A 26,647-nucleotide genomic window follows, 5' to 3' on the forward strand; every position below is an offset into this window, starting at 1 on the left:
CTCACCAGAGAGCTCGTCCCGAAGCGTGGTCCTCTTCAGCCAATCCAATGGAGGAACACCCAGCAGCTTCAACAGAACACGCACACCGACCCATTAGAATAACAGTCGGGCGTTGAAATATTATTGCCAACCTAACTAGGTATTCATTACCTTCGCCATTTCCAGCACTAGGGCTTTCTCATGGTGCACATCAAATAGGATCTGGCCTGTCTTGAGCTCAGCTAAGATGCAGCCCAGACTCCACATGTCAATGGCCTTGCTGTAGGCCCTCTTCAGAATAGATTCTGGGGACTTGTAGGTCAGTGTCTGGGCAAAAGGATCGGCTGTGGAGAAGGACAAGGTGATCATTGAAATGAACATTAGCTTCAGAAATAAACAGCTACCTTTAAAGATTGATGTTTTTCGGTCAAGGTAAAAGGCCAAACACTCACTGTTGCGATGCTCCAGGAGGCTTGACCCAAAGTCAGCCACCTTTATGACCTCTGAGTCATCTTCTGATACCAGGATGTTCTCCTAAACAGAAAATAGATATTGATTCCAAAAGCCATGTGCATAAAGTGTATATTCTAACTAAATGTGTCAACATGGAGGACTTAGATTATGATTAGGCTCCTACCGGTTTCAGGTCGCAGTGGATGATGCCGGTCCTACCGAGGAACTGGAGAGACTGCACAAGAGAGATGGCATGGCTCCTCAACTGAGAGGTGCCCAGCCCTCTGAACCCTCTCTCCTTCATCCCCTCATACAGGTTCTTTCTGGAAAGATTAAACATTGAGAGGATTCATAAAGCTTTGTCCTAGGTCTTTCTCTCTTTCACCTAATGCCTTTGTCAAGCAGAGATATTTGAAGCAACATTTGTATTGTTATTGGCACTGATATTATCAATTACAAACACCTTGTTTGTTGTTGGTGTCTTATTTCTATATGAGTGGGCATGATATGAAGCTTTTGTGTTCCAAACCCACCCCATGAGGTCAAAGGTGATGCACACATGTTCACGGAAGTGGAAGTGCTCCTTCATGTGGACGACGTTGGCCACGCCAGGCACATCGTTCTTTTGGAGAAGCTCCAGAATTTCCACCTCTGCCATCGCCACATCTGCAAACCTATTGATTGGTTGGTTTGAGGTTCATGGATAGTAATTGTTTAGGATCATATGGATTGGCATATTGATGACAGAATGTGATTTGAATGGTAACATGTGAAATGTACATTTAATGTAACGATTGCACTCTATCATTGAGCTTGATCCATGATAGGATACCTTGGGTTTTTTGCAATGACCTTCATGGCTACCAGCTGCTTGGTTTTGTGGTCTCTGCACTTGAGGACTCGACTCAAGCTGCCCTGACCCATCAGCTCCAGGACCTCATAGCGGTAGGCGATGTGGTCTTTGACAACCTGCATTTAAAAAACCCATTCATAACATGAGAGAACCAACGGTGAATAAATATAAATACATCTCGCTGGACCCAACAAAGCCCATTCTTCTACTCTGAAAGGGTTTGTGGTAGGATCCCTCTGGGGGACACGTGTGGGTATTTATTTACCATCTTGTAGTGTCCCTGGCGGTCATCATAACCATGGCGGAGGGTGCATTTCTGCTGGATCTTCTCTGCAGCTATGCCAAGGTACCACACCTCCTTGTACTCTTTGATTTCCCTCCGCTCAAATGGTGTCAGGTGTTTTCTGAAGATTGACAAGGCATCTGTGTGCAGGGAAAGAAACGAGACACAGGGAGCATGTTGAGGCCTTGTTGCTCAGCAGCACTACCATCATGACACACATTATCCAAGAGCACCTTAGCATATCTTTTATTTGTCCATATTATCCATATGGATATTTTATTTGATTTTATCATCTAGTTTATGTTGTATGCTATGGATGACGTATTCAAGCTACTGTGACTTTGAATTTCCCCTGGGGATTAATAAAGTATACATCTATCTATCTATCTATCTACCTGCTGCGGGCAATCGTTGGCCATCACACCACCGGTACTTCTCCTTCTGCATTCTCTGCAGCTTTTGGTCCAACATAGAAATCACACACACACACACACACACACACACACACACACACACACACACACACACACACACACACACACACACAACGTGAACACTGAACATCCTCTTCGTAACATTGAGAAGATGAGAGAGCAATTGGGACTTAAGGAGCAGATCACTGACCAGTTCAGCACCAGGGCGGGGGTCTTTCTGGGGGGTCGTGTCAAAGTCTGGAAGGACGGTCGTCTTCCCCTTCTGAAGAGGAGCCTTTTTCACCGCCTCAGACTTTAAGACCAGCGGGGGCAGAGGGTCCATCCTTTTCATTGGCTCCTGAGGGAGGAAAGACGCAATGGTGTCAAGCCTGTGTCATTTTGTTCAAAGCCCCAAAGCATCATTTACCTAAGGCACATTTTAAGGTGCATCTAGTATTTAGTGTCATAAAGGCATAAATCAAATAGCTGACTTAGGAAGATTATGGAATGTAAAAGAGCACTCTGATTGGCTTATGCTGTAGCCAATAAGGCACAGTGAATCAGCAGCGTTAGGAGGGTAGAGTTAGGTTAGATATCACAATTTGGCCAAAATATGACTTAGGCAATGATGCTATTAGGCTAAACATTTGTAATGATGTAAGTAATGTGGACATGTAGGACCCTAGTGGACTAGTTCAGCAGGAATACTGACCAGGACACCATCACGGAGGAGGGGTCTCTGCTGGGTCTTGATGATGTCTGGAAGGACGGGGGTCTTCCCCTTCTGAAGAGGAGCCTTGTTCACCGCCGCAGACTTCAAGACCAGTGGGGGCAGAGGCTCCTTCCTTTTGATTGGCTCCTGAGGGTGAAAAGACGCAATGGTTATGATCTCAGTGGACGTTACTGAGCGCTTTGCATTGAAGTCATTTGAAATTGAATTAAAACACTTTTTGGTGTTTTGCAAATCAGTGTTTCATGGTGGTGTTCTACATGTCCTTTTCATTCCATTATACAGGAACGCACAGATAGACATATTTATCACCAACATGAGCTGTGATTCATAACATATACCATGTCAATGTGTACCGGTATGCACTATACACATACCGTATAGTGGGGAGTCTCATTTGAAATGATGTAAGTAATGTGGACATATACGTAGGACACTTGCAGACTAGTTCACCAGGAACACTGACCAGTTCACCATCACGGAGGAGGGGTCTCTGCTGGGTATTGGTGAGCGCTGGAAGGACGGGGGTCTTCCTCTTCTCAAGAGGAGACTTGTTCACCGTCGCAGACTGTAAGACCAGCGGGGGCAGAGGGTCCTTCCAGTGGACCCTATTTTTGATTTTTGGCTCCTGAGGGTGGAAAGACGCAATGGTTATGATCTCAGTGGACGTTACTGAGCGATTCGCATTGAAGTCTTTTGAATTAGAATTACAACACTTTGTGTTTGTAATTCTTGTGTTTAGCAAATCAGGGTTTCATGTAGCTACATGTCCTTTTCATCCCATTATACAGGAACGCACAGGTAGACATATTGGCCAACACCATGAGCTGTGATTCATAACATATACCATGTCCATGTGCACTATACACATAGCGTATAGTGGGGAGTCTCATTTGAAATGATGTAAGTAATTTGGACATGTAGGACACTAGCGGACTAGTTCAGCAGGAATACTGACCAGGACACCATCACGGAGGACGGGTCTCTGCTGGGTCTTGATGATGTCTGGAAGGACGCGGGTCTTCCCCTTCTGAAGAGGAGCCTTGTTCACCGCCGCAGACTTTAAGACCAGCGGGGGCAGAGGGTCCGTCCATTCGACTGGCACCTGATTCCTGAGGGAGGAAACACGCAATGGTTATGATCTCAGTGGACGTTACTGAGCACTTTGCTTTGAAGTCTTTTGAATTAGAATTAAAAAACTTTTTTGTGTTTTGCAAGTCAGGGTTTCATGTGGTGTTCTACATGTCCTTTTCATCCCTCTATACAGGAACGTACAGGTAGACATATTGGCCAACACCATGAGCTGTGATTCATAACATATACCATGTCTCTGTGTATGCACTATACACATAGCTTATAGCGGGGAGTCTCATTTGAAATGATGTAAGTAATGTGGACATGTAGGACACTAGCGGACTAGTTCACCAGGAACACTGACCAGGTCACCGTCACGGCGGAGGGGGTCTGGGTGAGCGCTGGAAGGAAGATCCTCTTCTGAGCTGGAGGCTTGGGCTTGGGCTCACGCTTGGGGAGGCGGGCATCCATGTTCCTAAGCTCCTGATACAATACAAGGAGAGGGAGGTTGTGTTAGATATTTGATATTTAGAATCATTTAAGATTGATATTTTTAATGCGTTTATAAGGGGACGTGAAGTTGACGTCACACCGTGTTGGGGTCGCTGTCTCTGATGGTCTGACGGTTCTGTCTCAGACTATGGCGCCCGGCGTGACGCAACTTCACGTTGCTTATTTTTGTGGTTATTATTATGAATAATAATATTGTTACTATTATGATTATTCCTATTATTATTATTTTATTATTATTTATTCACATTTGACATGAGACAGAGCACAACTATTTGCACCCGAAACCTCGACTTTAACGATCTATTAAACAGGTGCGTAAGGTTGTATAGGGCTGTCTTTATATCTTAAATAATTGCTGGCTAATTCAGTGACTCTGCATTAACATTTTGACTTACAATATCAAGACGCGATTCTCAAGTGCAATGAGATGTCAAAGAACTAGCCAGTGGGTCAAAACTAATGTCTAAATGTCTAAATGTCTATCGTTTTCAGTCATCCTGTGGAAAAAAAAGAAGCTTTATACGGGAACAATCTCATCAAATAAAATTAAAGGGTTGTCTTTCTCTTTCTTAACAATTCACCTCTCGGCCTGCGAGGATTTACCGCCGTGATTTAACCAGGGGACGTTTCCCCAGCGCTTACCTTTTTGTGGTGTTCAGTGTCACGGATTGGATGGATTGATGACTAAAGTTGAATCAACATAGCCCTAACGTAGCACTAATAGGCTAAAATAGTTAATAGTAATAATTAGGTCAATTAAGTTATTAATTCATATTTTGGTGAAGACTTTGGTGAGCGATTAAATGTGAGGGGGGGAAAGAAATCCGATTGGGCCGACTTGAGGGCCGCACTATGGGACGCCTTCATATCACGGAGAAACGATGCATCAGATCAAATATTAAACCAACACGACAGACAGGGCCTATAACTCAAAATGAATCCTATTTACCTGACAATTATCAGCCAGAAAAAAAATCGAACTTTTCTCAAAAGAGTGGCGGAAAGTCACGGAAACCTACCTTTGTTTCCTACTGGATCAAACCGTCAACTGGACCGTTCGTTCCTTGCAGAAACAATACTGAGACTAAAGACACTTATTTATAATCAGAAGGAAATCGTCGAAATCGTCGAGCAATATCTCTTCAGATCAGAAGCGTCTTCAATATGAGTGACAGTTGTCATGACAAATGCAAACATTAAAGATTCTGAAAAATAACCTTACGCAGCTCATTGTGACGTCATGAGAGAGATGACCTCTCGACCGTGGCCCTGTGTTTGTGTGTGTGTGTGTGTGTGTGTGTGTGTGTGTGTGTGTGTGTGTGTGTGTGTGTGTGTGTGTGTGTGTGTGTGTGTGTGTGTGTGTGTGTGTGTGTGTGTGTGTGTGCATGTGTATATATACATTATATATATATTGTCGTGACTCGTGAGATCCCCATATTTACTGTAGACTATTTGGTGGCATGAAATACAATATGAACAAATGTCTTGCCAAGGTTTTGGGCTTGTAACCGACAACGCCACATTTTAATGTAGGGCTGCACTATTAAATATTAATTGAAATCGTGATTTTGGCCTTTGCAATTGACTAATCGAGAAAATTGAAGTCATAATAATAATAATAATAATAATAATAGCCTACATGTATCAACTCATAGACAAATTAATCCTATTTTTCTGCCAATTCCCGAGTGAATCATTAGAATTGTTCTCAAAAGAGTGGCGGGAAGTCACGGAAACCTACCTTTGTTACTTACTGGATCAAACCGTCAACTGGACCGTTCGTTCCTTGCAGAAACAATACTGAGACTAAAGACACTTATTTATAATCAAAAGGAAATCGTCGAGCAATATCTCTTCAGATCAGAAACGTCTTCAATATGATTGACAAACTTATACGCATCTCATTGTGACGTCATGAGAGAGACGACCTCTCGGCCGTGGCCCTGTGTTTGCGTGCATGTATTATAAATATTGTCGTGAGATCCCCATATTTACTGTAGACTATTTGGTGGCATGAAATATACAACTATGAACACACTTCTTGCCAAGGTTGTGTGCTTCCAGAAGAGCTTGTAACCGACAATGGGCCACATTGTATACCCCTTGATTCTGAAATAATATGCATGCAGGCTATTTGATGATGGGGAATTTGGTGAGCTACTTAAAATGGCTGTAAAATGGCTGACATAATGCTTTAGGCAATCGGTCATTGAAGTCACGGTGGGTAAGTGTGTGTGGATGGCAAATAGTAATACATAATAAAGTACTTATACTACCCTGACCTTGTTTTACAGAAAACAATGACAAACCTAAATACCCTGGGTTTCAGGTTGAAGCTACCTCATGTCCCTCTATGAGAAACCAAACACAACGGTGTATGATTTATTGGCCAGTTATCAATCATGAGCAACTGTCCCAAAATAACACCCAATAGACGGTGGATTCCTATAGTTATTCAATCTATTCCAAAGAGTAAAATTTGTTTCCTGTTGCGTGTGGACTCCGATGATCGCAGACATGAATAATTGTGTCATATAGCCTAGAAATGAGGATGATAAATGACCTGAAAACATTTGATTAAGGATTAACTCATTTTTTCGCATTTACAGTGGGGTCGCAGAATAGGACGGCCAACTATCATGGATTGTGACATATCGTGGATTGTTTCCTGTTGCTTGTGGACATGAATAATCGTAGGCCTAGCCTACTACAGATTTACAGACTACAGAAATTAAAAACAGGTTACTGTCGGGCGCTTCGTCCCGAGGCCCGCCGTGCTTCGACTGGAACTCCAGGCTGCTGCCGCTTCAGTGGCTCCACAGTGCGCTATAGGCCTACTGTCGGCTCTGCGCGCTCGTTCCGCTCTCGTTCCAGTGGAACGAGAGAGGAAATTGGCTCCAGTGGAAATTGGTGCACTACAATCACCATTAGGCTGCATGCTAATCCACCAAAGTCACTGCAATCATTATACAGGGCCAGCATTAGTTACGTTTATTTTGTAAACTGCAGTATAAAAAAAAAAAAAACCGCTGGGCATTATAACAAAAATAGAAATAAAACATAAGATCCCTCCCCCTCCCCTTGTTATTAAACGTGCTTAATCAACATTTGATTTGAATTGATTAGAATTTTACAGACCCAGGGCCATGGGGCCAGTCCACCACCGTTGCTTCTTTCCACATACGAAGCAACAGTAAGTGTTTATTTACGTCGATTTACCTTCAAGGCTACTGTGTAAAATGCGGTTTAGAAGTGACCAACACCAATTATACATTAACGTTTGTATCAAGAAAGAAAGCCCCATCAGCCACCACGGAGGCAAATCAACCGTTTTGCTTCAGCACCTCAACGTGCTATTGCCCGGTGTCACAAAACGATCAATAAACCCATTCCGAGTGATCGCTGACGATATAAATGTTACTTTTTAAGCTCGTGCATGTTTCCGCACGTGATTGACTTCATGCTTGTCTACCTTCAAACTCGTGCATGTTACCGAAAATGTGCATCAGCGACCCCTTCGATCACACTTTTCGGTGGGTAACAGAATATGGTGCGACACCCCTAATAATAAAATATAAATAATATTAAATAATCCATAGGGTTCGTACGTTTTTCGTGGGACCCCTAATAATACTAACAATACAGAAGGGTTCCTACGTTTTTCGTAGGATGCCTTATAACGCGCAATGATGCACACCAGTTATATTCTGACTTGAAGACACTGCCATCTAGTGGACGTGGCTGTGAAGAGGCTTTTTCCAATATCTTCTTTCATGAACATTATTTTGAGTGTGGCTTTTGTTTCGTCTGATCAGTTTTGTAAGTTTAGTTAATATATTTTCCATCCACCACCCTGGAATCAAGATTTGTAATTCATAGCTGCAGATTTAATTTACATAATTTTATTCAGTTTACCACTGTACATGTGTCCATGTACATCTGCTTATATTTGACAGGCAGCTACAACAAACTGTCGAAATAGAACAGCACACATTGCAGCGTTGGCCTTCCGGGACATTCATTCAGTCTTTTCCGATGGATACACATTCTCATTCATCCAGAGAGACAAGCTCTCGAGAGTTCAAGAAGAGACAGACAAGAGCGACTCGAGAGGCAGACTTCTATTTTCAAAACCATCCTTTTATCCATTCCAACATAGTACCTGGCTCATGGACAGGTTCAGCGCGCATATGGTTCACATCGAGAGAGAGATCGAGAGAGAGAGAGAGAACTCATTGAAGTTACCGTAGTGTACTTACAGTATGTACAACTTTTTTTTCCCAGGTGTGTTTGTGCAAGAGTGTATTCCCCCACAGAACACTAAACATGGGCTTCTTGTATACTGCACATCTACATTAGCCGCCCCTCCCCAATGTAACACAGACACTGAATTAAAACCAAAGAATTCAAATGATAAAAAAGGTTAAAACCTAAAAGCACTCTGGAATGGCCTCAGTGTGCCCAGTTCAACGTGCAGGGAGGGAGTGGGGCCTCATCAGTCTGTAGGAGAGGGGGGGGAGGAGTCTGTGATCGTGATCAGTAATTCAGCTGATGCTCGCGGTCTTCGTCGTCCATCTTGCGGCCGTGCTTCCGGAAGTACTTGTAGCGCTGTACGTAGAGCTTGACCAGGGTGCTGACCTTCACCGGGTTGATCTCCCCCGTCCGACTGTGGCAGATCTGGTCACACACACACACATTCTTATTTCTTTGTATACATCACACCGTTTAAATCCCAGAAGTAGATTGCCACTGAAAGAGTTATCCGAGAGGTATTCATTGAATTACCTATTCTGAAGGCAAGATTCAAGAGCTATTATTTGAGGGTCATTTATCAGAAAGTGCCTAGCCACCTGTCAGCTAATCTCTAGGACTTTCCAGGTTGTTGTCGACTTAATAGTTATGTTTCTTTTAGATTTAGATTTCTTTACTATGTTTATTATTGTTGTGATGCATCAAACATCAGACACATCCCTTTTAGAGTTAATTGGCAAAAAAGTGAATCCGATTTCTAACCAATCAGGGCATCTGTTCGCTAATTGGTTTACGGAAACCAGTCAAGCACAGGTTTGTGCACGCCTCTCCTTAATAGCAGAGAAACGTAGGGAGGGAGGGAACAGAGGGATGTGTGTTTTTATGGATTAGCCACAACATCTTGCTCTTTTCTGCCCTCTTCACTACTCCTGAGTCTCACCTACAGCAGTCCAAGCAGTGTTGTAAAAACTCACAAAGTGGACATGCTCCATGAGACTAGACTTGGGGCGGCAGTAGCTCAGGAGGTAGAGCGGGTTGACTGGTAACCACAAGGTTGCTAGTTCGATCCCCGGCTCCTCCTAGCTGAGTGTCGAGGTGTCCCTGCGCAAGGCACCTAACCCCTAACTGCTCCCGATGAGCTGGCTGTCATCTTGCATGGCTGGCGCCACCGTCGGTGTGTGAATGTGTGCATGAATGGGTGAATGTAAGGTAATATTGTAAAGCGCTTTGGTTGGCCACTGGTAACAAAAAAACGCTATATACATGCGGTCCATTTACCATTTTAGACTAGAGCGTACCTTGTGCACGGCTTTCCTCAGGATGTCCTTGTACTCATCCTTGTTGATGTCCTTGCGCTGGTAGTACGGCTTGATGGCCAGCTTCACCTCCTCCACGGCGCGCTCCTGTGTGTGGAGCTTCTTCAGGTACTGCAGCGACAGACAGGTCAGTTAGCAGTGCCCTGACGGGGCTTTGAAGCAACGCAAACAAGGTTGAACTTGAAAGATACGAATCAAACACACTCAAGATGTTTAAAGATGCATTTGAGCTTAGAAAAATAGCCGTTTTTAATAGTCCATGCGATAGGCTGACTTTAAATGTTATGAAAGTTATGCAGCCTGCTGAAGAGGAATAGTTTTACCTTGTCCGGGTCTTTGCTCTCACTGTCCCATCCCATATCCCCCGAGTTCCCCATCACCCCCGACAACCCGGCGGGCAGGGGCGGAGTCTGTGCGCAGCCGCCCCCCATAGAGAGACCTGCGTGAAGATGGGAGGGGGGCGTCTTGGTGCTGCCCAACGGTAGAGAGCCGTGGAGGAGGAACTGGGCAGGGTTGGGGCCAGAAGGCAGGGAAGAAGGGGGAGGGTTCAGGGAGGAAGAGGAGGAGGAGGACGCAGAGGAGGGCGGAGCATGCTGCTGGGACTGGCTCTGATTGGCCTGAGAGAGAATCTGTGCGAAAAGGGAAACAGGAAGGAGATGGGACACGGATAGACACTTTAAGCATTCACTACCACATTTCAATACAAACAACAGAATGCTATAAATTTTTACAAGTGAACAAGTAATCCAGTTATACAACTGGTTTGAGATTGATTCGTAAACACAATCTAACCTGGCTTGTGGCGTGGATGAATTCTTGCGCTTTCGCTCTGCTGGCAATATTCGCCTCCTCCATTTTGAAGAGCAGAGCCGTCACTGAGAGACAGAGAGAGAATACAATTGTTAAGATGCTACATGTGTGTAATCAACCATTAAAAAGACCTCCTACAATGTCAACCTCCATGCACAAACCACAAAAATAAAAATAAAAACTGGATAGATACTCATGCAGAGAGCCTGGGACTATATCCATCCAGTGGGACGGCCATCCTATCTAAAAGACATGCAGGCAGGTCGGACTCTGTGGTGCTGGCAGTGAAATGAAACCAACTGCTTTACTTTGGTTGTAAAATACACAAATACAATTAAACCTGAAAGGTTTCCATTTGCATTGCCTCATTCTGCTGGAGTGGTGTGGTGTAGAGTGTGTGTGTGTGTGTGTGTGTGTGTGTGTGTGTGTGTGTGTGTGTGTGTGTGTGTGTGTGTGTGTGTGTGTGTGTGTGTGTGTGCACTGCGAGAGAAGAGGAAACCACTCACAGGCCAGGACCCCTCCAGCGGTGCAGTCCACTCCCGTCTGCAGGCTCCAGGGCAGGGGCGCCGCGGCGGGGGGGGGCGGGGGCGGCGGCGGAGGCTTGCTGGCCGAGGAGGAGGAGACGGAGGAGGAGGAGGAGTTGTGGTCGGAGGAGGCGGGCGGCAGTGAGAGGGAGGCCGCCACGGAGGCCGAGGAGGACGACGAGGAGCAGGGGGGCGAGGCCAGCGATTTGGGGGCATCGTCCTGGCCGAAGGACTTGGCGCCGGGCCCGCCGGCCGAGGGGCCCAGGGCGGCGGTCTGGGAGGGGGCGGGGCCCGGGGGGCTGGAGGGGGGCGGGTTGGGGGTGACCTGCGAGGCGACGCCGTCCTCCGCCAGGAAGGAGGGCTCGGGGGTCTTGCAGCTGCTGTCCACCGTCTGCGAGTCGGGGGAGGACTCCCGGGTGTCCCGCGAGGGCGCCATGGAGGAGGAGGAGGGGGGGGGCGGCGGAGGCGTGTGGGGTGGGGGGGTGGAGGTGGAGGGGGGCACCGCGCCAGCCGAGGACGAGGACGACGAGGAGGAGGAGCTTGGCACCGGGCCGGCGGGGGCGGGGTGAGGGCTGAGCAGTTTGCCGGCGCCCCCGGCGGCCAGCTGACTCTCGGCCGAAGCCCCGCCCCAGTCCTCGGCGCTGCCTTTCGGTTGGCCACCGTCTGCATCGCCGAGCGCCCCGGCTCCGCCCTTGTCCTTTGGCTTCTTGCCCGCGCGCCGTCGGCGCTTGGTGGTGAGCGTGGACGAGGGGGAGGAGGCCGAGGAGGAGGTGGAGGTGGTGGAGCTGGGCTTGGCCTTCTTGGACTTGGACGCCGCAGGCGGGGCCGTGAGGCCGCTGCGCTTGCCCAGCTTGCCCAGCTCCTTGTTGCGTCCGGCCAGCGACAGGGGCTCCGAGCAGGGCTTCAGGAACGGAGACCTGCTCTCGTTGTCCCTGCGGAACACCACCGCGATGGAGCCCCCCACCACGGGCCCCCCGCCGCCCCCGCCGGGGCCCCCGGACCCCAGCAGGTCCATGCCAAGCTTCCCGGAGCTGTTGGCCGAGGCGCCCGTGGTGCTGCTGACCCCCTCCCGCACCATCACGGACACCTTGGACTGGAGCTTGCCCTTCCGGCCGCCCCCGCCCTCCTTCTTTACCGACTTGCCAGAGCGGCCCGAGTCCTTCCTGCTGGCCTTGTCTCGCTCCTTGTCCTTGCCCGGCTTCCTGCCCCGCTTGGCGACCAGGGGCGCGGGGTCGGCCGGACCCGGGGCGAACCCGGCCGGGGTCGGGGAGAGTGAGGAGAGCCCTTTGCTCTTCGTCCGCGCCACAGAGGAGGAGGAGGCAGACGACTCGGCCTGAACCTCCCGTCCCTTGGCGTCATGAGACTTCTTTTTGGGGTGGTGGCGTCCGGCCTTGGGGGTGGCTTTGGCTTTGGGGCTGCGCACCGGCGGCTCCGGGGGCAGGGCGGCGGGCGGCGTGTCCTCCAGCGAGGGGTAGTCCGAGTCCAGAGCCTCTCCGTCCAGCGACTGAAGGTCGATCTCCAGCTTGTCCGAGTAGTGGTCCGAGTCGTAGCTGTGGTACCGGGGCGGGGAGCGCGAGCGCGAGCGGCTGCAGTAGGCGGCGCCTCCGCCCTCCGCCTCTTCTGCCAGGCGTCGCTTCCTCTTCTTCTTCCTCTTGAGGGAGCGGTCCGACCCCCGCGCGGGGCTGTGGGGCGAGGCGGGGTCCGGTGGCGGGGACCCCGGGATGGTGGTGGTGACCGTGATGGTGCGCTTGATGGCGAAGAGGTCGGAGCCGTTCAGGTCCTGGATGGACGGCGGCACGACGGGGCGACCGTCTCGCCGCCGCTGCCGCTCCCACGGCCGGTCGCGCTCCACCTCCTCCTGCACCTCCTCCACCCGCCTCCTCCTCTCCCGGCTGTGTTTGGACTTCTTGGTGCCGGAGCGCTCTCTGCTGCTGGAGCGTTCCTTGCCGTCCCGCTCCCGCTCCGGCTTGCTGTGGCTGGAGTCCCGGTCCTTCCGGTCTTTGTCGTGGCGGCTGCGGTTGCCACTACGCCCTTGGTCTTTGTCCCTTTCCTTGTCTCTATCCCGTTCTCGCTCTCTCTCCCCGTCTCGGTCTCTGTCTCTCTCCCGGTCCCTGTCCCTCTCTCTGTCGTGGTTTCGATCGCGCTCCCTCTCGCGCTCCCGCTCCTTTTCTCGGTCCCTCTCCCTCTCCCTCGGTCGCTCGTCTGAGGGGCTGGAGAACGAGCGCCTGCTGTGTGCGCCTCTCCCCGACGAGTTGTGCGAACGGGAGGTCTCTGGGCTGCTGTGTCGCCTCTTCTTCCTCTTGCGACTGTTGCTACTGCTGCTTCTCTGCCGGCCCGCTGTCTCCTCGGTGCCGGCCTCGCGTCCCCGGTCCCGTCTGTCCGGCGCTCTTCTGTCCCGCTCTCGGCTCTTGTCCCGACTTCCCTCCTCCTTCTCCTTCTCTTTCACCTTCTCCTTTGTCACTGCCGCTGTCGTCGTGGTCTTCTTCCTCTTCTCCTCCTTGTCCCCACCCGCCTTGCCCTCCTTGCGTTTCCGTCTGTCCCGGTCCTTCGAGCTCTTGGAGGACTTACGGCTCTTGCTGCTCCGCTGGGCGGCCGCGGGGAGGGCGATGAGCAGGGGGGTGGGCGACACGGGAGGGGAGGAGGGGGGCAGCGAGGGGGGCGGAGGGGGCGGCACCGGCTGGGGCTGAGGCGAGAGGGAGGAGGAGGAGGGGCAGTTGCGGAAGCGCTCCTTGCGCCGGCTCACCAGCTTCCTGCGCAGGTCGCCCACGCCCACCACCACCGCGTCGTCCTGCAGCTCGCCGTCCACCGGCCAGTCGCTCTCCGTGCGCACCGACACGAAGCCGTCGCTGTCCAGCACCCGCAGGATGCGCTCCGGCTTGGTGCCCACGAAGAACGGCCCGTCGGAGGGCAGCGGCATGGCGGCTCGCTTGGTGCCACCGGCCGTCTCGGCGACCGAGGCCACAATCTCCCCCTCCTCTATCTCAGAGTGGTCCGAGTGCTCGCCCCCGCCCCGCCTCTCGGGGTCACGGCCGCGCTCCCTGCTCGCATTGGGGGCCCGGTCCAGCCGCCTCCGGAGCGAGAGCTTGATGAGGGGACGGGGAAGGAGGGCGGTGGAGTCCGGGGGTGGCTCCTTCTTCAGCTCGCCGTCGCTGGCGTCCACCTCCACCCGGCGCTTCGCCGCTCCTTCACCGCCTCTCTTCCCCCGGTCCTCCACACCGGGCCCCTCCTCGCCCTCGGACGCCGGGGAGCCGGTGGGGTCAAAGGGGTCGTATTTGTCTCCTTCGTCTTCGTCGTCGTCCTCCTCCTCCACCACCCTGTCCATGACTCTCCCGTCCCGTTCCCCTTCGGTCGGATGGAAGGGATCGTATATCTCCCTTCCCCCGCACTCTAGTGGCCGGTCCGCGGCAGCACGCCGCCCGGGGGCGAGGCGGTGGGCGGGAAGATCAGAGGCGAAGGCGGAACTGGAGAGAGATGGCACGGATGCTGAGGTCGAGGACACCATGTCCCCGGACAGCCTAGCTCTGCTGCCGCCGTCCTGGTGGTCCTTCACGTCGTCCGGATAGCCCGTTGCTGTGGCACTGGGACAAGAGGACACAGACGAGGGGGAGGACGGCGAGGAGGAAGGAGACGAGGGGCTGGAGGTGGGGGAGTAGGGAGGGGGGCTCTTGGCCACGTCCATATGCCCATTTGGAGAAGGGGCCGAAGGCCTCTTTTTGAAGCCCGCCGCAGGTGATAAGTCCATGGGCCCAGGAGACAGGTGGCCCTGTGACCTGGAGCTAGGTGGTCAGGGCAGGGGGCCACGCCTGAACAGATCAGGGAGGAACCCTAGAAAAGGAAACATGAATAATGCAGTTAACACCCATCCAAGCTCATCCAGTATTTTCCTTCACATATTTCTGCTAGTTTCCTATGCAGTGGCTCTGCTGTCACTGTCATACTTCGGCTTTCTAAGGTTCAATCGTTTGAGACCCTTGTTAAGACAACTGTATGTTTTAAGCTACCAAACTTGTTTCATTCATAATATATGTCATCCATTTGCATTATAACCACGCACCATAGCACAATAAGCGTATGTCAGGTGAATGGTGATATTTCTTTAATGAAGAGATTTCGAGATTACCTGTCTTCCTGATAGAAATAAATGTGCAAAGGTGGGATAAAACGTACATTCAGAGTTGATTGCTTGGACCAAACCTCCGCACCTAAAATTCAAAGCTGAAACACAGAACCACATTAGTGTTTGATCTTCTGTTCTGACCCACTGATTTAGCTATGCCTTCTTATGCTTGCAAAAAAGGCAACAGTCAAGCCATCTTCCTCGGCTTGTCCAACTGTTATGAATGGATAGCAGAGCAAGAAAAGACGAACTAAAACGACAAACTATATTCGTGCGTTTTCTCAGGTTGCTTGGTAAATGAGGGAGCAGGTTAATGAGCATATCCCTTAATGTGAAGGGGACTTAAAAACCCTTTGGTGAGGGATTTCCAAAGCTGGTATTGTATGATGTGATAGCAGGGACTGGTCCCTGCCATCCCTGGTATGCACCTTTGCATCCTTAACGTGTATTCATTAATCAACGTCCTTCTCATTTCCGTTTAGATGTAATGGACATCAAAGCCCTGGTCGTCAAGATGGAAATAAGGGGATCATGAAGGCTAGGTTTTGAGATTCCTTTGACATCAGCATACTCAACAAAGCACATAAGCTAATTATTCAAAACGATGAGGTGCATTGGATGAAATGACACACACACACACACACACACACACACACACACACACACACACACACACACACACACACACACACACACACACACAATATGTCTCTACCAATCTCACAAACAGATTTGGTTTAAAGAAACTGAGATTTTGCAGCCTTGGTCAAACCATTCAAATCTACATCCCCCACATCCTCCCAATGAATTTGCCCGGCTCGGTAAACCTCGGGGCTCGTTTAAACGCCAACTAAAAAGGTTTGACATTGTATTTTGTATTCTCAAGTTCATAATTGTAATACAGTACACCATACCAGGCAAAGCAGCGATTGTCCGTCTAGGTCGGTGGACAGCTGCATGGTATTTTGCCCCTTACTAGCTAGCAAACGTTAGCAGAATGCTAGCTAACTCCAGCTGCCTGCAAGCACCACAGCATAATCCACATAAATGCAATTACCTTCGGTTCTTTTATCCGTTGTGTGGAATAAAATCCATTGTGTTCCGATCACGATTATTTCCTTCGCGACACAGAACGAACATTCACACCCGAGTATCAAGTCATATGTTTTTCTTTTTAAAATCACAAAAAGAGGCCCATCCCATCAACGGCCGCCATTTTACTTCTCAGACCCCGCAAACCACGCCTCCTACAAAACCACACCCCTTTCAAACCTCAACCATTATCAAGCGGCGTAGAAAGTGAAGCAGTTGCCCAGAGCAGCGGTTGCCAAGCCAAAACCACGCCTCCTCTGAAACACGCCCACTTGTACACGACGCTACGGTGGCTGAGGAAGACAATAGACCATAGCGGTTCACAAACTTTTATTAAACGTGCAGTGTGTTGAATTTAGTGCCATCTAGCGGAACGGGCTTGGCAGAAATGGAATAAAGTAACCATGTATATGTTTTAGCTAGTGTATAAAGCCATGAAACTATTTGTCTTTTAAGCAATCTGGAGAAGACTGAGCTGCTCTTTCTTCTACAGATGGCATCTCCTCACTACATCATCCGCTCCTGAATATTTTTGCTGTCTCTTCCTCACCCAGAAGGCACTGCATGTTTTGGTCCAGGCTCTTGTCATCTTGCATTTATGGTGCTATCCATTTGTATGGTACGCCGGTATGTCCTAGTCGTAAGGTGTAGATCTCCCAGCTTTCTTGCGGCATTTCACGGAGGAACGCCCCCTTTTGGTCGGTCCCACTCTCTATTCTGAAAGAAGAGTGAGTTCTGTGAGGCCGACCATAAAAGACTTGACAACAAAAATGGCTGCGCCCATAAAGAGATTTATTAGGGGTCCTATGAAAAATATAGTTTTCTTTGTATTTGTATCACGTTGGTCATTTTAATGTTGATTTTTAAATTTCGACAATTTATTTTAAATGCTCTTACACACTTGATTACATTGCTACTTTATTCTGGTCACCAATTGATGCATTGCACGGCCTTGCTGTGCATGCAATACAATATAAAATTGTGTTGTTTGTTTTTGAGCTGGTTTGCTAAAGAGGCTAATGTAGCTAACAATAACAATGACTAGCCAATGAGAAACGGGAACGCTATAAGTGCTGCAAACCAGGAAATTACGTCACGTTCTCGCTAGAACAGGTTGGACGCACCGGCGGCGTTCCATACAAATGGATAGCACATTAGACTACTGCACCTCCTTACTGGTTGCATGTGCCGTTCATCCTATGCAGCTTGGATGCTATCTACCCAAGTTCACCCACACTCCACCACTCTTCCTCACTCTGCACTGGTTTACCGATTGCCACTCAAATCCAATTGAAGTCTGTCCTGGCTCCAGAATGGTGGCTCCCCACTGACATCAGAACAGCTGGAACTATCCATCTCCTGCTTCAAGCTGAAGACTCATCTGTTCAGACATAAATATAATAAAACGATTCAAACTAGTTGAGCCATTGATTTGGTCTCTCTCTCTCTCTCTCTCTCTCTCTCTCTCTCTCTCTCTCTCTCTCTCTCTCGCCACTGAGCTGTCTTTCGCTCTCTCCAAAATGGAGGCATATCATGACATATATTTATGGGCCAAGTCGCAATTAATTACATAAATCCCAATGGATGGTTCACGACAAGTTAATTAAGAGCTTGCTTAATCATGCCCATTTAACCTGACCTCATCTTTGTTTTAATTATGCTTGTTACTATGCGTCCGCCGTCCATACATACATACACCCGTTACTGCTCTAGTAAAAAGGAAACCTGTTAATCCCTCCAGATTTACCATCTAGTCAGAGTATTTTTTAAGCAAGCTTCAGCTTTTAAAGGTGACATATTATACCACCAGGTGTGAGTGTGATTAGCCGTTACAAGCCGTTTTGAAAACCGGCCCCTTCTGACATCACAAATGGATGTGTCCACCTAGATGTGTGCTAGATAGATCAGTCTACCAGCCTACCCAGTGGACTGTAGCAAACGTTGCTCATCTATCTATTATATATCTAGGTGGACACGCCCACTTGTGATGTCAGAAGGGGCCAGTTTTCAGAACATCTTGTAACGGCTAATCACACTCACACCGGTTGGTATAATATGTCACCTTTAAAGGCACAGGAGGTAGGATTTAGCTGTTATGGCTGGGCTCCTGCTGTCCACCCAAAGGATGGGAATAATTGTTTTTCGGTACGGTGATGACTGTTGGTATGGTGATGACGCTTAGATAGCATCAGAAACAGCAGACCAATCAGCACAGGCTATGTCATGCACGTCACATAGGATATACGCATGCACATGGCACACGTACAGACACACACGCACGCACAGAAAAGGTATACACTGTAAATTAGGTAAAGTGGGAGTTAACACAGGCTTCCTGAAATAGTCCCAAGACCTTTATATGTGGTGTAAAGACAGCAGCAAGGGATTAGATTCAGACAATATGTTTTACATCAAGAATGGTAAAACGGGAATGAAAAACAGTTGTTTATATATATGTTTAAATATTGTATTGTATTGTGCAAGAACGCAAGCTCATTGCTTATTAGATGGTAAGCAAGTCTTGTCACCTACATGAATCTGCCCAGGCAGAGAAGAATCAGTACCAGGAGATGGCATTCCTCTGATCATTTGTGCTTTTATATTCACCATCCGGGTCTAATGGATTATCCTGTAAATAGAAAGGTAATATTTTCAATATTACCATGGCAACTAAGCTTAGGCAGATGGCATAACAACAAACAAAACAAAGACTTGAATCAAGAGTAATTCTGAATCCTGATTGTTATTCTGCATGCAGGAGTTTTGATATTCAGGCATCTCAAGATGTGACACCTTAACAACCACGTGTAAGCAATTGACATACCGTGAAATCAACAACCAGCTTCAATAAAAACTATATAGACAGGAAAGTAATGGTACTTCACCTGCTCGAAGGAACTAGAGGGAGCTAGAGAGCTATTATGTTAATATATCCACAGGAGTGCACCACTGGCCACAATATACCAGCCACAGCTCTGCTAGTGCTTTTGGAAAGCAGAATTCTATTTGTACACACTATCTGCTACACAATGGAGCAAATTCAAAATGTTTCTACTTAGGGAGAGTAGGCCTACAACATAAAAATACCCCCTCCTCCTGCCCAGAGAGAAAGCGAGCGACAGAGAGACAGAGAGACAGATATATATATATATATAGTCAGACAGAGATATTCATACACCATTGTATGAAGGGAGGGCTCACAGGTTTTGGTGTACAATTGGCCATCCTTGGGGTCTGCAGATTCCTGTCCATGTAGTGCACTGTGGCTCGGCCCGTTGCTGCACGCCAACCCGAGGCATTAGAGCTGAGCTCATCCATGATGATGAATGAGATTTCAATACAGATGAGCCCCGTTAATCCTGGGTTTAGAAGGGTGAGGGACGCAGAGCGAGAGACACACACCCAGCGTGTCTTCAGATTGAAGGATATAGAGCGGTGGCCCGTTAAAGGCAGGAGATGCGCGTGTAGAACACTTCCATCGAACCCGTGGGTCACACAGTTTCCCGGAGCTGGACAGCAGTTCATCGTCATCAACGTCAGACCCGTCAGGGAAACACACCAAGCCAACAGGTGATTTTGACAACTTTGCCTTTGTTTCTGACCTTTAGGCTTACACTTAAAGGTGCAGTAAGTACGATTTTAAAGACTATGTAATGTGCTGGAAATGGCATAGACATCTGTCAGTTATTCAGTCAGTAAAATGTTTGAGTTGACTGTGCCTGCCTCTATAGGGCAGGCTCTTTTTATAACTTTTGAATTTGACCTACAGCAGCTTTAAAGGTTCCAAGAGCAGAGTGTGTGCACGTGACAGCCCTCGTGCCCCAACATATTTGTAACGTATGTGTATGTGATTCAATTGTTTGTTGCAGTCTTGAGACATGGCGCCAAACGTCGAGAGGATTCTCCAGTGCATCGACCGAGGAGACCAGGAGGGTGTCCAGACGCAGCTGGCCAGCTACAACACTGTGGTAAAGACCTCATGTGCTGTTGTCGTGTCGTGCCTCTGTCCTCTCCTCTCAGCCGCACATCCTGGTCTTTGCTATGGATCCATTACGTAAAGTGTACCCATGTGTCATTGTGCAGTGATGTGACGTAAGCAAAGCAAAGCATACTTGAAGGCCTGCACCTTGATGACGCACAGCCTTGTTTGTTTTCCACCTGTAGATGGCAGCAATGCAAAGTGTGCAGTGTGAGTTCACCATGACCTGTGATAACTTTCTTCTCTTCCTCCCAACCCCCCCCCTCCACAGTACGCAGAGTGCTTCTTCTTCAACGTGGAGGAGTGGGAGAGACGAAAGGTCGGGGCAGGAGACAGAACTAATGTTCTCCGCCAAATTAGCCTTTCCAGAGCTCCTCATTGTCTGTTAGGCTACGGGCTGTCGTTGCTTGCCCCTGCCTCTTCCCTGGTGTTATTAGGCCCTTAAATGTCACACTCTTGTTTTTTTTCCTCTTATTATCTTCTCGCCATCCGTGTGCCGTACATTTGTTTTTGCCTACATGTTCCTCCTTCTGCCTTTTATTTCTCTCTTTCCTTCCCTCCTTTCTGTATCTCCCTCTGTCTCTCTCTCTCTCTCTCTCTCTCTCTCTCTCTCTCTCTCTCTCTCTCTCTCTATTTATGATCGGCTTGTCCTTGTCCTAGTAACAATAGCTTAGAACCTGCTGATCAAGTTGAAGGCCACTCATCCACCTACTACTCTCCTGCTACTCTCCCCAAAAGTGTACCTTTCATTGTCATCTGTTTTCATTCCCCTGATTCACCCTCTCTCTCTCTCTCTCTCTCTCTCTCTCTCTCTCTCTCTCTCTCTCTCTCTCTCTCTCTCTCTCTCTCTCTCTCTCTCTCTCTCTCTCTCTCTCTCTCTCTCTCTCTCTCTCATCCCCTCCCCTCTCTCTCTACGAAGCTTGCCACATTGCAACTTTTAACAGTATTCCTTCTTCTCTGGCCACGTTTAAACCCATCTGTCTTTGTTTTTTTTGAGGACTACAGCAACAAGAACTAGACGAGGTAAGAACCATGGGTGTTTGTGAAAATAGGATTCAGGCGATGTGTGTGTGTATGTGTGTGTCTATCTATCCCCCCCCCCCCCCCCCACCCCACACACACACTATACCAAAACAGATAGAAGCTCATGCGCATTGCAAAGCTTATCGTTCACACCCTGACTCAGCATGTGCTGCTCATCCAGGCTGACCTTTCAGATATCCCATCAGCTTTAGTGCTACTGTAAGACGTGTATCTCATAAGGTCTGTTGTTGTACCATATTGAAAGACTGCTAATCTATTTCATAATTTCAATCCACAAATCATTCTTCCTCATACTACAGCACGGATCAAACTGTGCTCTTTTTTGTGTTACCAGATTTTAATTTTCAGATTTTTTCTATTATTTTCTTTGCACTCACCAGTTCAGGAAAAACAAAGTGCGAGATTATGTCCCTGAGTCCGACTCCGACTTCAACTCAGGTTCTGATGAGGAAGACCCTGATCTCCTGCTACGACAGGTAGCTTGTGTGTGTGTGTGTGTGTGTGTGTGTGTGCGTGTGTGTGTGTGAGTGTATGTTACATATCGATTTTAACCATTTCTGTCTCAATGTCCTCCATCATTGAGTTGATTCCCACCTAATGGCTCTGTAGCAATGCCCATGACACACTCCACCGAGGTGGCTTTCTGGGCTCCTCCATAAGCGATCTCTCCATAAGCGAGTGTGTGTGTGGTGATGACTGGCCTGGCTTAACCTGTGCACACTGATTGCTCAATGTACAACAGGTTTGCAGCCTCACCCAGCCTCGGGAGTCCAATCAGTCTGACTCGGGGTCAAGTGAGGCTGCTTAAACCAGCCATCATCGAACACACTCCACAGGCTGTTTTAATCCGTCTGTGTCCCACTCACTCCACTTTTGTTCTCCCGATCCTTGATGAAGAGGCTGGCAGCGGCTCTGCTGTGCTTCATCGGCAAGCAGCCGCTGCAGCCGGGGGTGCTGTCCGCGTGTCTGCGTACCCTGCGCATCCTGTCTCGGGACCGGCAGGCCCTGGGGCCCCTGGTCACCGACAGGGCCCTGCTCATGCTGGCCGGTCACGGCGGCATCACTGGCACCCCCCCGCTCCACGAGACGGAGGATGAGGAGGAATCCCAAGCCAGTCGCTATGTAGTAGAGGACGACGAAGTGGTCTACCACGACACCAACGGCTACCAGGCGCTCGCGGCGGCTAGCGACGGTGAAGCTGGGGAGCCAGACGGCTGGAGTGGCTGGGTGACGACCAGCCCAGAGGAGGAGGGCGACAGCCAGGCCTGCTGTAGCGCCGGATTACCCTGCAACACCATCGCCAACGTCAACGTGGTGGTGGAGGTGGGGAGCCCCCCACCAGAAGAGTCCCCACCCGTCACGCATCCGTCAGGCCACTGCCGGAGCCCAAGGATCAGGGGCGCAGCCGGGGCGGGCGGACTCCTCCTGGCCCGGGGCAAGAAGGACGCAAGGGAGGACCGGAGCGAGGGCGGAGCCCCGCAGGAGGACGGGGAGGTGTGCCGGAAGGAGGCAATGAAGACCCTGTGTAATGTCATCTACAACAGCCCGGAGGCGCAGGACAGGGCCAGCGCGCTCAGGTAACCGTTGAGGTCTGCGTTCTGTTTGATTCGGTCTGAGGATCGCTAAGCCCTAGAACTGTCTTGCTCCCTGCAACGTTTTCAATGTCGTTGAACCCCTCCAACCCCTTCATCCCCCACAACACTCCCAACAGGCTTCTCCCAGGCCTGTCCCAGAGGCTGAAACTGGAGATTGAAACCAGGGTCCCGACGATTGTGCAGTTTTACGAACTGCGGCTGCTTTTTCTGTTGACGGCACTGAGGCCTGAGCTCAGGAAAGAACTGCAGCAGGTGAGTTATAAGTTGTTCCTTTTGAAGAGCCAATGTCAAACAGTGACTATATACTCCCATGACGCCATAAGCAATCCTGTGAAACGTGCCTTACCCGTACCACTTTGTGCCTCTTTGGGCTCAAAAAGAAGATTGGGTTTGATTATGCTTTGTCTCAGTGGTTCTGATAACCACTTCACATTCATGGCTGATTTGGAACTCATCATGGACTTATTTTCTATTTCTAACAACTTGATTTCCATTAAAGTGATGGACAACAGGATTTAAATAATGTAAAACAACAAGGAAAAAAAGCATCACAAAGGGATTCATCCACTACATACCTACCGGGAAAAGTATATTAATATACATCTAATCTATAAGTCAGCTAATAAACTCATTCTCGGAAAAGACTGAGTTTATTGTAGGGCTGTCCATAATGGCCAAATGGAACTCTTAAACATCCCTTGAAGAAAACCTTGCTAGGTCGTCCCTTAACCGTCCCTTGAAGGAGGGACGGTTAAGGGACGACCTAGCAAGGTTTTCCTTGCTCTTCAGAGATCTTTAGGTTTAGGGAGCTGTCACATAATGTGGGCATGTAAAACCATGTAATTACTTAAGGGCTACACAAACAAAATGGACTCCCTTGACTACTGTCCACCCTTTGACGTTCCCACCCAGGAGCAGGGCGTGGCCATGCTGACGACGGGCCTGGAGCTGTGTCTGGCTGTTCGTAGGGGTGAAGGCAACGATGAAGAGCTGGGTGAGCCCAGCCAAACACCCCCACCGGTCCCGAGGGAGGCCTCGGAGCGAGCCATCGAGATCCTGAAGACCCTCTTCAACATCACTTACTCCTCCCGCCGCCTGCAGCCGAACCAGGTCAGTCCTTGGGTCACGTGGTGATCAGAGTTAAAGGTGCTGTAGTGGTGATTTAAAGGGGCGATATTATGCCACCAGGTGTGAGTGTGTTTAGAAGCATACAAGCCGTTTGAAAATCTGCCTTTTCCTGTGTTTTAGTGACATCACAAGTGGGAGTGTCCACCTAGATGTATGTTGGATAGATCAGTCTACCAGCCAACCCGGTGGACTGTAGCTAATGTTGCTTCACTAAAACACAGGAATAGGCCGATTTTCAAATGGCTAGTAATGGCTAATCACAATCACACCTGGTGGCATAATAACATCCCTTAAAGAGCTATGGTTGGATTGTAATTTGTAAGAAACAGCATAGCGACCGAAGTTACAAACAAATAAGTGCCAATAATTTGGCACCGTTGTTTTACAACTAGGCCTTTGAACGACCACATTGAATACTTCATTGATAGTCTAGCATCTGTTATAAAAATGTCAAACTGTAAATAATGGAATCTCTGTTATAATGAATGACAGGAGGATGCTGCTCTCTATCGTCACCTGGCGGACGTTCTCCGCCAGTGCTTTCTGCTGTCCTACGAGGACGAAGACCATTCAGAGGAGGTCCAAGGGTCAGAGACGTTTGTTTTGACTGACTCGACATGCACTGCCATTGTCAAAGCAACAATACAGACATTAGTATGTTAGTATTTAGTCATTTGTCAGTTAAATCTAACCTACAGCATCTTTAACCTCCTCACTACCAACTCCTTTTTTGATCGTTTCCAAAGACATGTCTAAATACATTAGTGTTTAACTCGGTACCTATGATGACTGCATTCATGACAGTGGTACGACTGGAAACGTATCACCAGCACATTTGAAGATTAAATGCAAAAACACTAAAAACAGAGCAAAAGCGCATCCGCCCTTTGTAACGAGTGTGTGTGTGTGTGTGCGTGTGTGCTGAGAGACCAACATCAGCTCAGTGGTGCTGCCGGGTTGAGTTACCTTAGTTACCTAGTTAACAGTTACCGTGACGTTGGCCTCCCTTCCCTTCTCCACAGGCACACGGTGAACGTGCTGTCGGCCCTGCCCCTGCAGTGCCTGGACGTCCTGCTGACCGTCTCCCCGGGGAAGGCGCAGCAGCAGGGGGAGGGGGAGGGGGAGGGGGAGGCAGGGGAAGCCGGGGTCAACATGGACTGTGTCCACGCGCTGCTGCTCTTCATGGAGAAACGCATTGAGCGGGTGAGGATGCAGTGTCAGCACGTGCGTGCATGCATGCGTGCGTGCGTGTGTGTGTGTGTGTGTGTGTGTGTGTGTGTGTGTGTGTGTGTGTGTGTGTGTGTGTGTGTGTGTGACTGCTACACATAGATACCGTGGTGGGGGGGTGGTGATGATGGTTGGGGTGACAATGATGATGGTGATGGTGATGGTGATGATGATAGTGATGATGATGATGATCTTGATGGTTATGATGATGATGATGATGGGGATGATGATGAAGATGATGATGGGGATGGTGATGATGATGACGATGTGGATGGTGTTGATGATGGTGATGAAGATGATGATGACGGCAACGGTGATGATGCCTTCATCATCATCACCATCATCCTCATGTTCGATGGCGATGACGAAGATGATGATGATTATGTTGATGATGATGATGATGATGATGATGATGATGACGATGATGGTGATGATGATGATGATGATGGTGATGATGATGATGATGACGATGATGGTGATGATGATGATGATGATGGTGATGATGATGATGATGATGATGAGGTGGGGGTGCAGCGTGTGTCATCTCCTCCAGCAGCCCTGACCCTGTTCCCCATGGCCTGTCTCTACTGCAGGGCCAGAAGCTGAAGGAGAAGCTCACCCCTGTGTTGAACCTGCTGACTGAGAGCTGCCGGGGGCACAGGGAGACCAGACACTACCTGCGCCACCAGGTGCCCCATCTCTATAGATATCATCTATCTGTACATAGCTATATCAATCACTCACTACACTTGAATTAATATTGCATCTTTCCATCGCTCTATAGACATCATCTGTATAAACATAGAGGTATTAATCACTCACTACACTTCAGTTAATATCTCATCTCTCCAATCGCAATCTATAGATACACAGGGCTGTAGAACAGGGTTTGAAAAATAGTGACACTTCTCTCTCTCTTGATTCCTGAAAGACTCTCAGAGAATAATTATGAGCAAGCTCTCTCCTACACTGTAATCACAAGTGGCCCTGAGTTTAACGTGCATTGAAGACTTGTAATCCTGACACTTGAGTGCCAGCTCAGTGACTGGAGAAAAGGCCATATACTGTACAGTACGTCACCCCCCCAGCATCAACTGCTGTACCTATCAATATCAACTTATAAATAATTATTCCTAAACATTCGACATGCATTGGATGGGTGAATTATGTGTTATATTGCATATCTTTAATAAGATCAAATATCAATTAATCAATATTAATAAATATTGTGTATTTCATCATCATTATTATATACATGTATTATTT

General features: G+C 48.7%; 2 protein-coding genes and 1 long non-coding RNA gene across 5 annotated transcripts in view; 1 reads left to right on the forward strand and 2 right to left on the reverse strand.

Annotated features, from left to right (window-relative positions):
- Positions 1-3,721: 3,721 nt before the first annotated feature.
- Positions 3,722-5,483, reverse strand: LOC311387306. The gene is made up of 3 exons (XR_014653863.1): positions 5,318-5,483; positions 4,150-4,268; positions 3,722-3,823 (listed from the first exon to the last, which is right to left on the reverse strand). It is a non-coding gene; the product is annotated as an uncharacterized lncRNA (long non-coding RNA).
- Positions 5,484-8,420: 2,937 nt separating this feature from the next.
- Positions 8,421-16,527, reverse strand: LOC311381119 (uncharacterized protein). 3 transcript variants are annotated; one of them, XM_084488439.1, is made up of 7 exons: positions 16,374-16,527; positions 15,367-15,414; positions 11,182-15,024; positions 10,658-10,740; positions 10,189-10,494; positions 9,848-9,976; positions 8,421-8,975 (listed from the first exon to the last, which is right to left on the reverse strand). In XM_084488439.1, exons 3-7 carry the CDS (start codon positions 14,939-14,941, stop codon positions 8,835-8,837), a joined length of 4,419 nt encoding a protein of 1,472 aa, XP_084344565.1. In that variant the 5' UTR covers positions 14,942-15,024; positions 15,367-15,414; positions 16,374-16,527; the 3' UTR covers positions 8,421-8,834. The 3 variants fall into 3 exon arrangements, with proteins under 3 accessions (XP_084344565.1, XP_084344564.1, XP_084344566.1); XM_084488438.1 differs by having other exon boundaries at positions 15,320-15,414; XM_084488440.1 differs by lacking the exon at positions 15,367-15,414.
- A 3,759-nt stretch (positions 16,528-20,286) lies between these two features.
- Positions 20,287-26,647, forward strand: part of LOC311387749 (chaperone Ric-8A) — a gene marked incomplete at both ends in the record, with an annotated part of 8,434 nt that continues 2,073 nt past the window's right edge. The window contains 9 exons of the mRNA XM_084488735.1: positions 20,287-20,376; positions 20,659-20,706; positions 21,812-21,907; positions 22,329-23,008; positions 23,143-23,278; positions 23,939-24,136; positions 24,647-24,741; positions 25,177-25,357; positions 25,975-26,070. Of these exons, the coding sequence (XP_084344861.1) occupies positions 20,287-20,376; positions 20,659-20,706; positions 21,812-21,907; positions 22,329-23,008; positions 23,143-23,278; positions 23,939-24,136; positions 24,647-24,741; positions 25,177-25,357; positions 25,975-26,070 (1,620 nt within the window). The remainder of the gene's footprint in view (positions 20,377-20,658; positions 20,707-21,811; positions 21,908-22,328; positions 23,009-23,142; positions 23,279-23,938; positions 24,137-24,646; positions 24,742-25,176; positions 25,358-25,974; positions 26,071-26,647) is intronic.

Source organism: Micromesistius poutassou, assembly GCF_964030765.1.
Source record: "Micromesistius poutassou genome assembly, chromosome: 1".
NCBI lineage: Eukaryota > Metazoa > Chordata > Actinopteri > Gadiformes > Gadidae > Micromesistius > Micromesistius poutassou.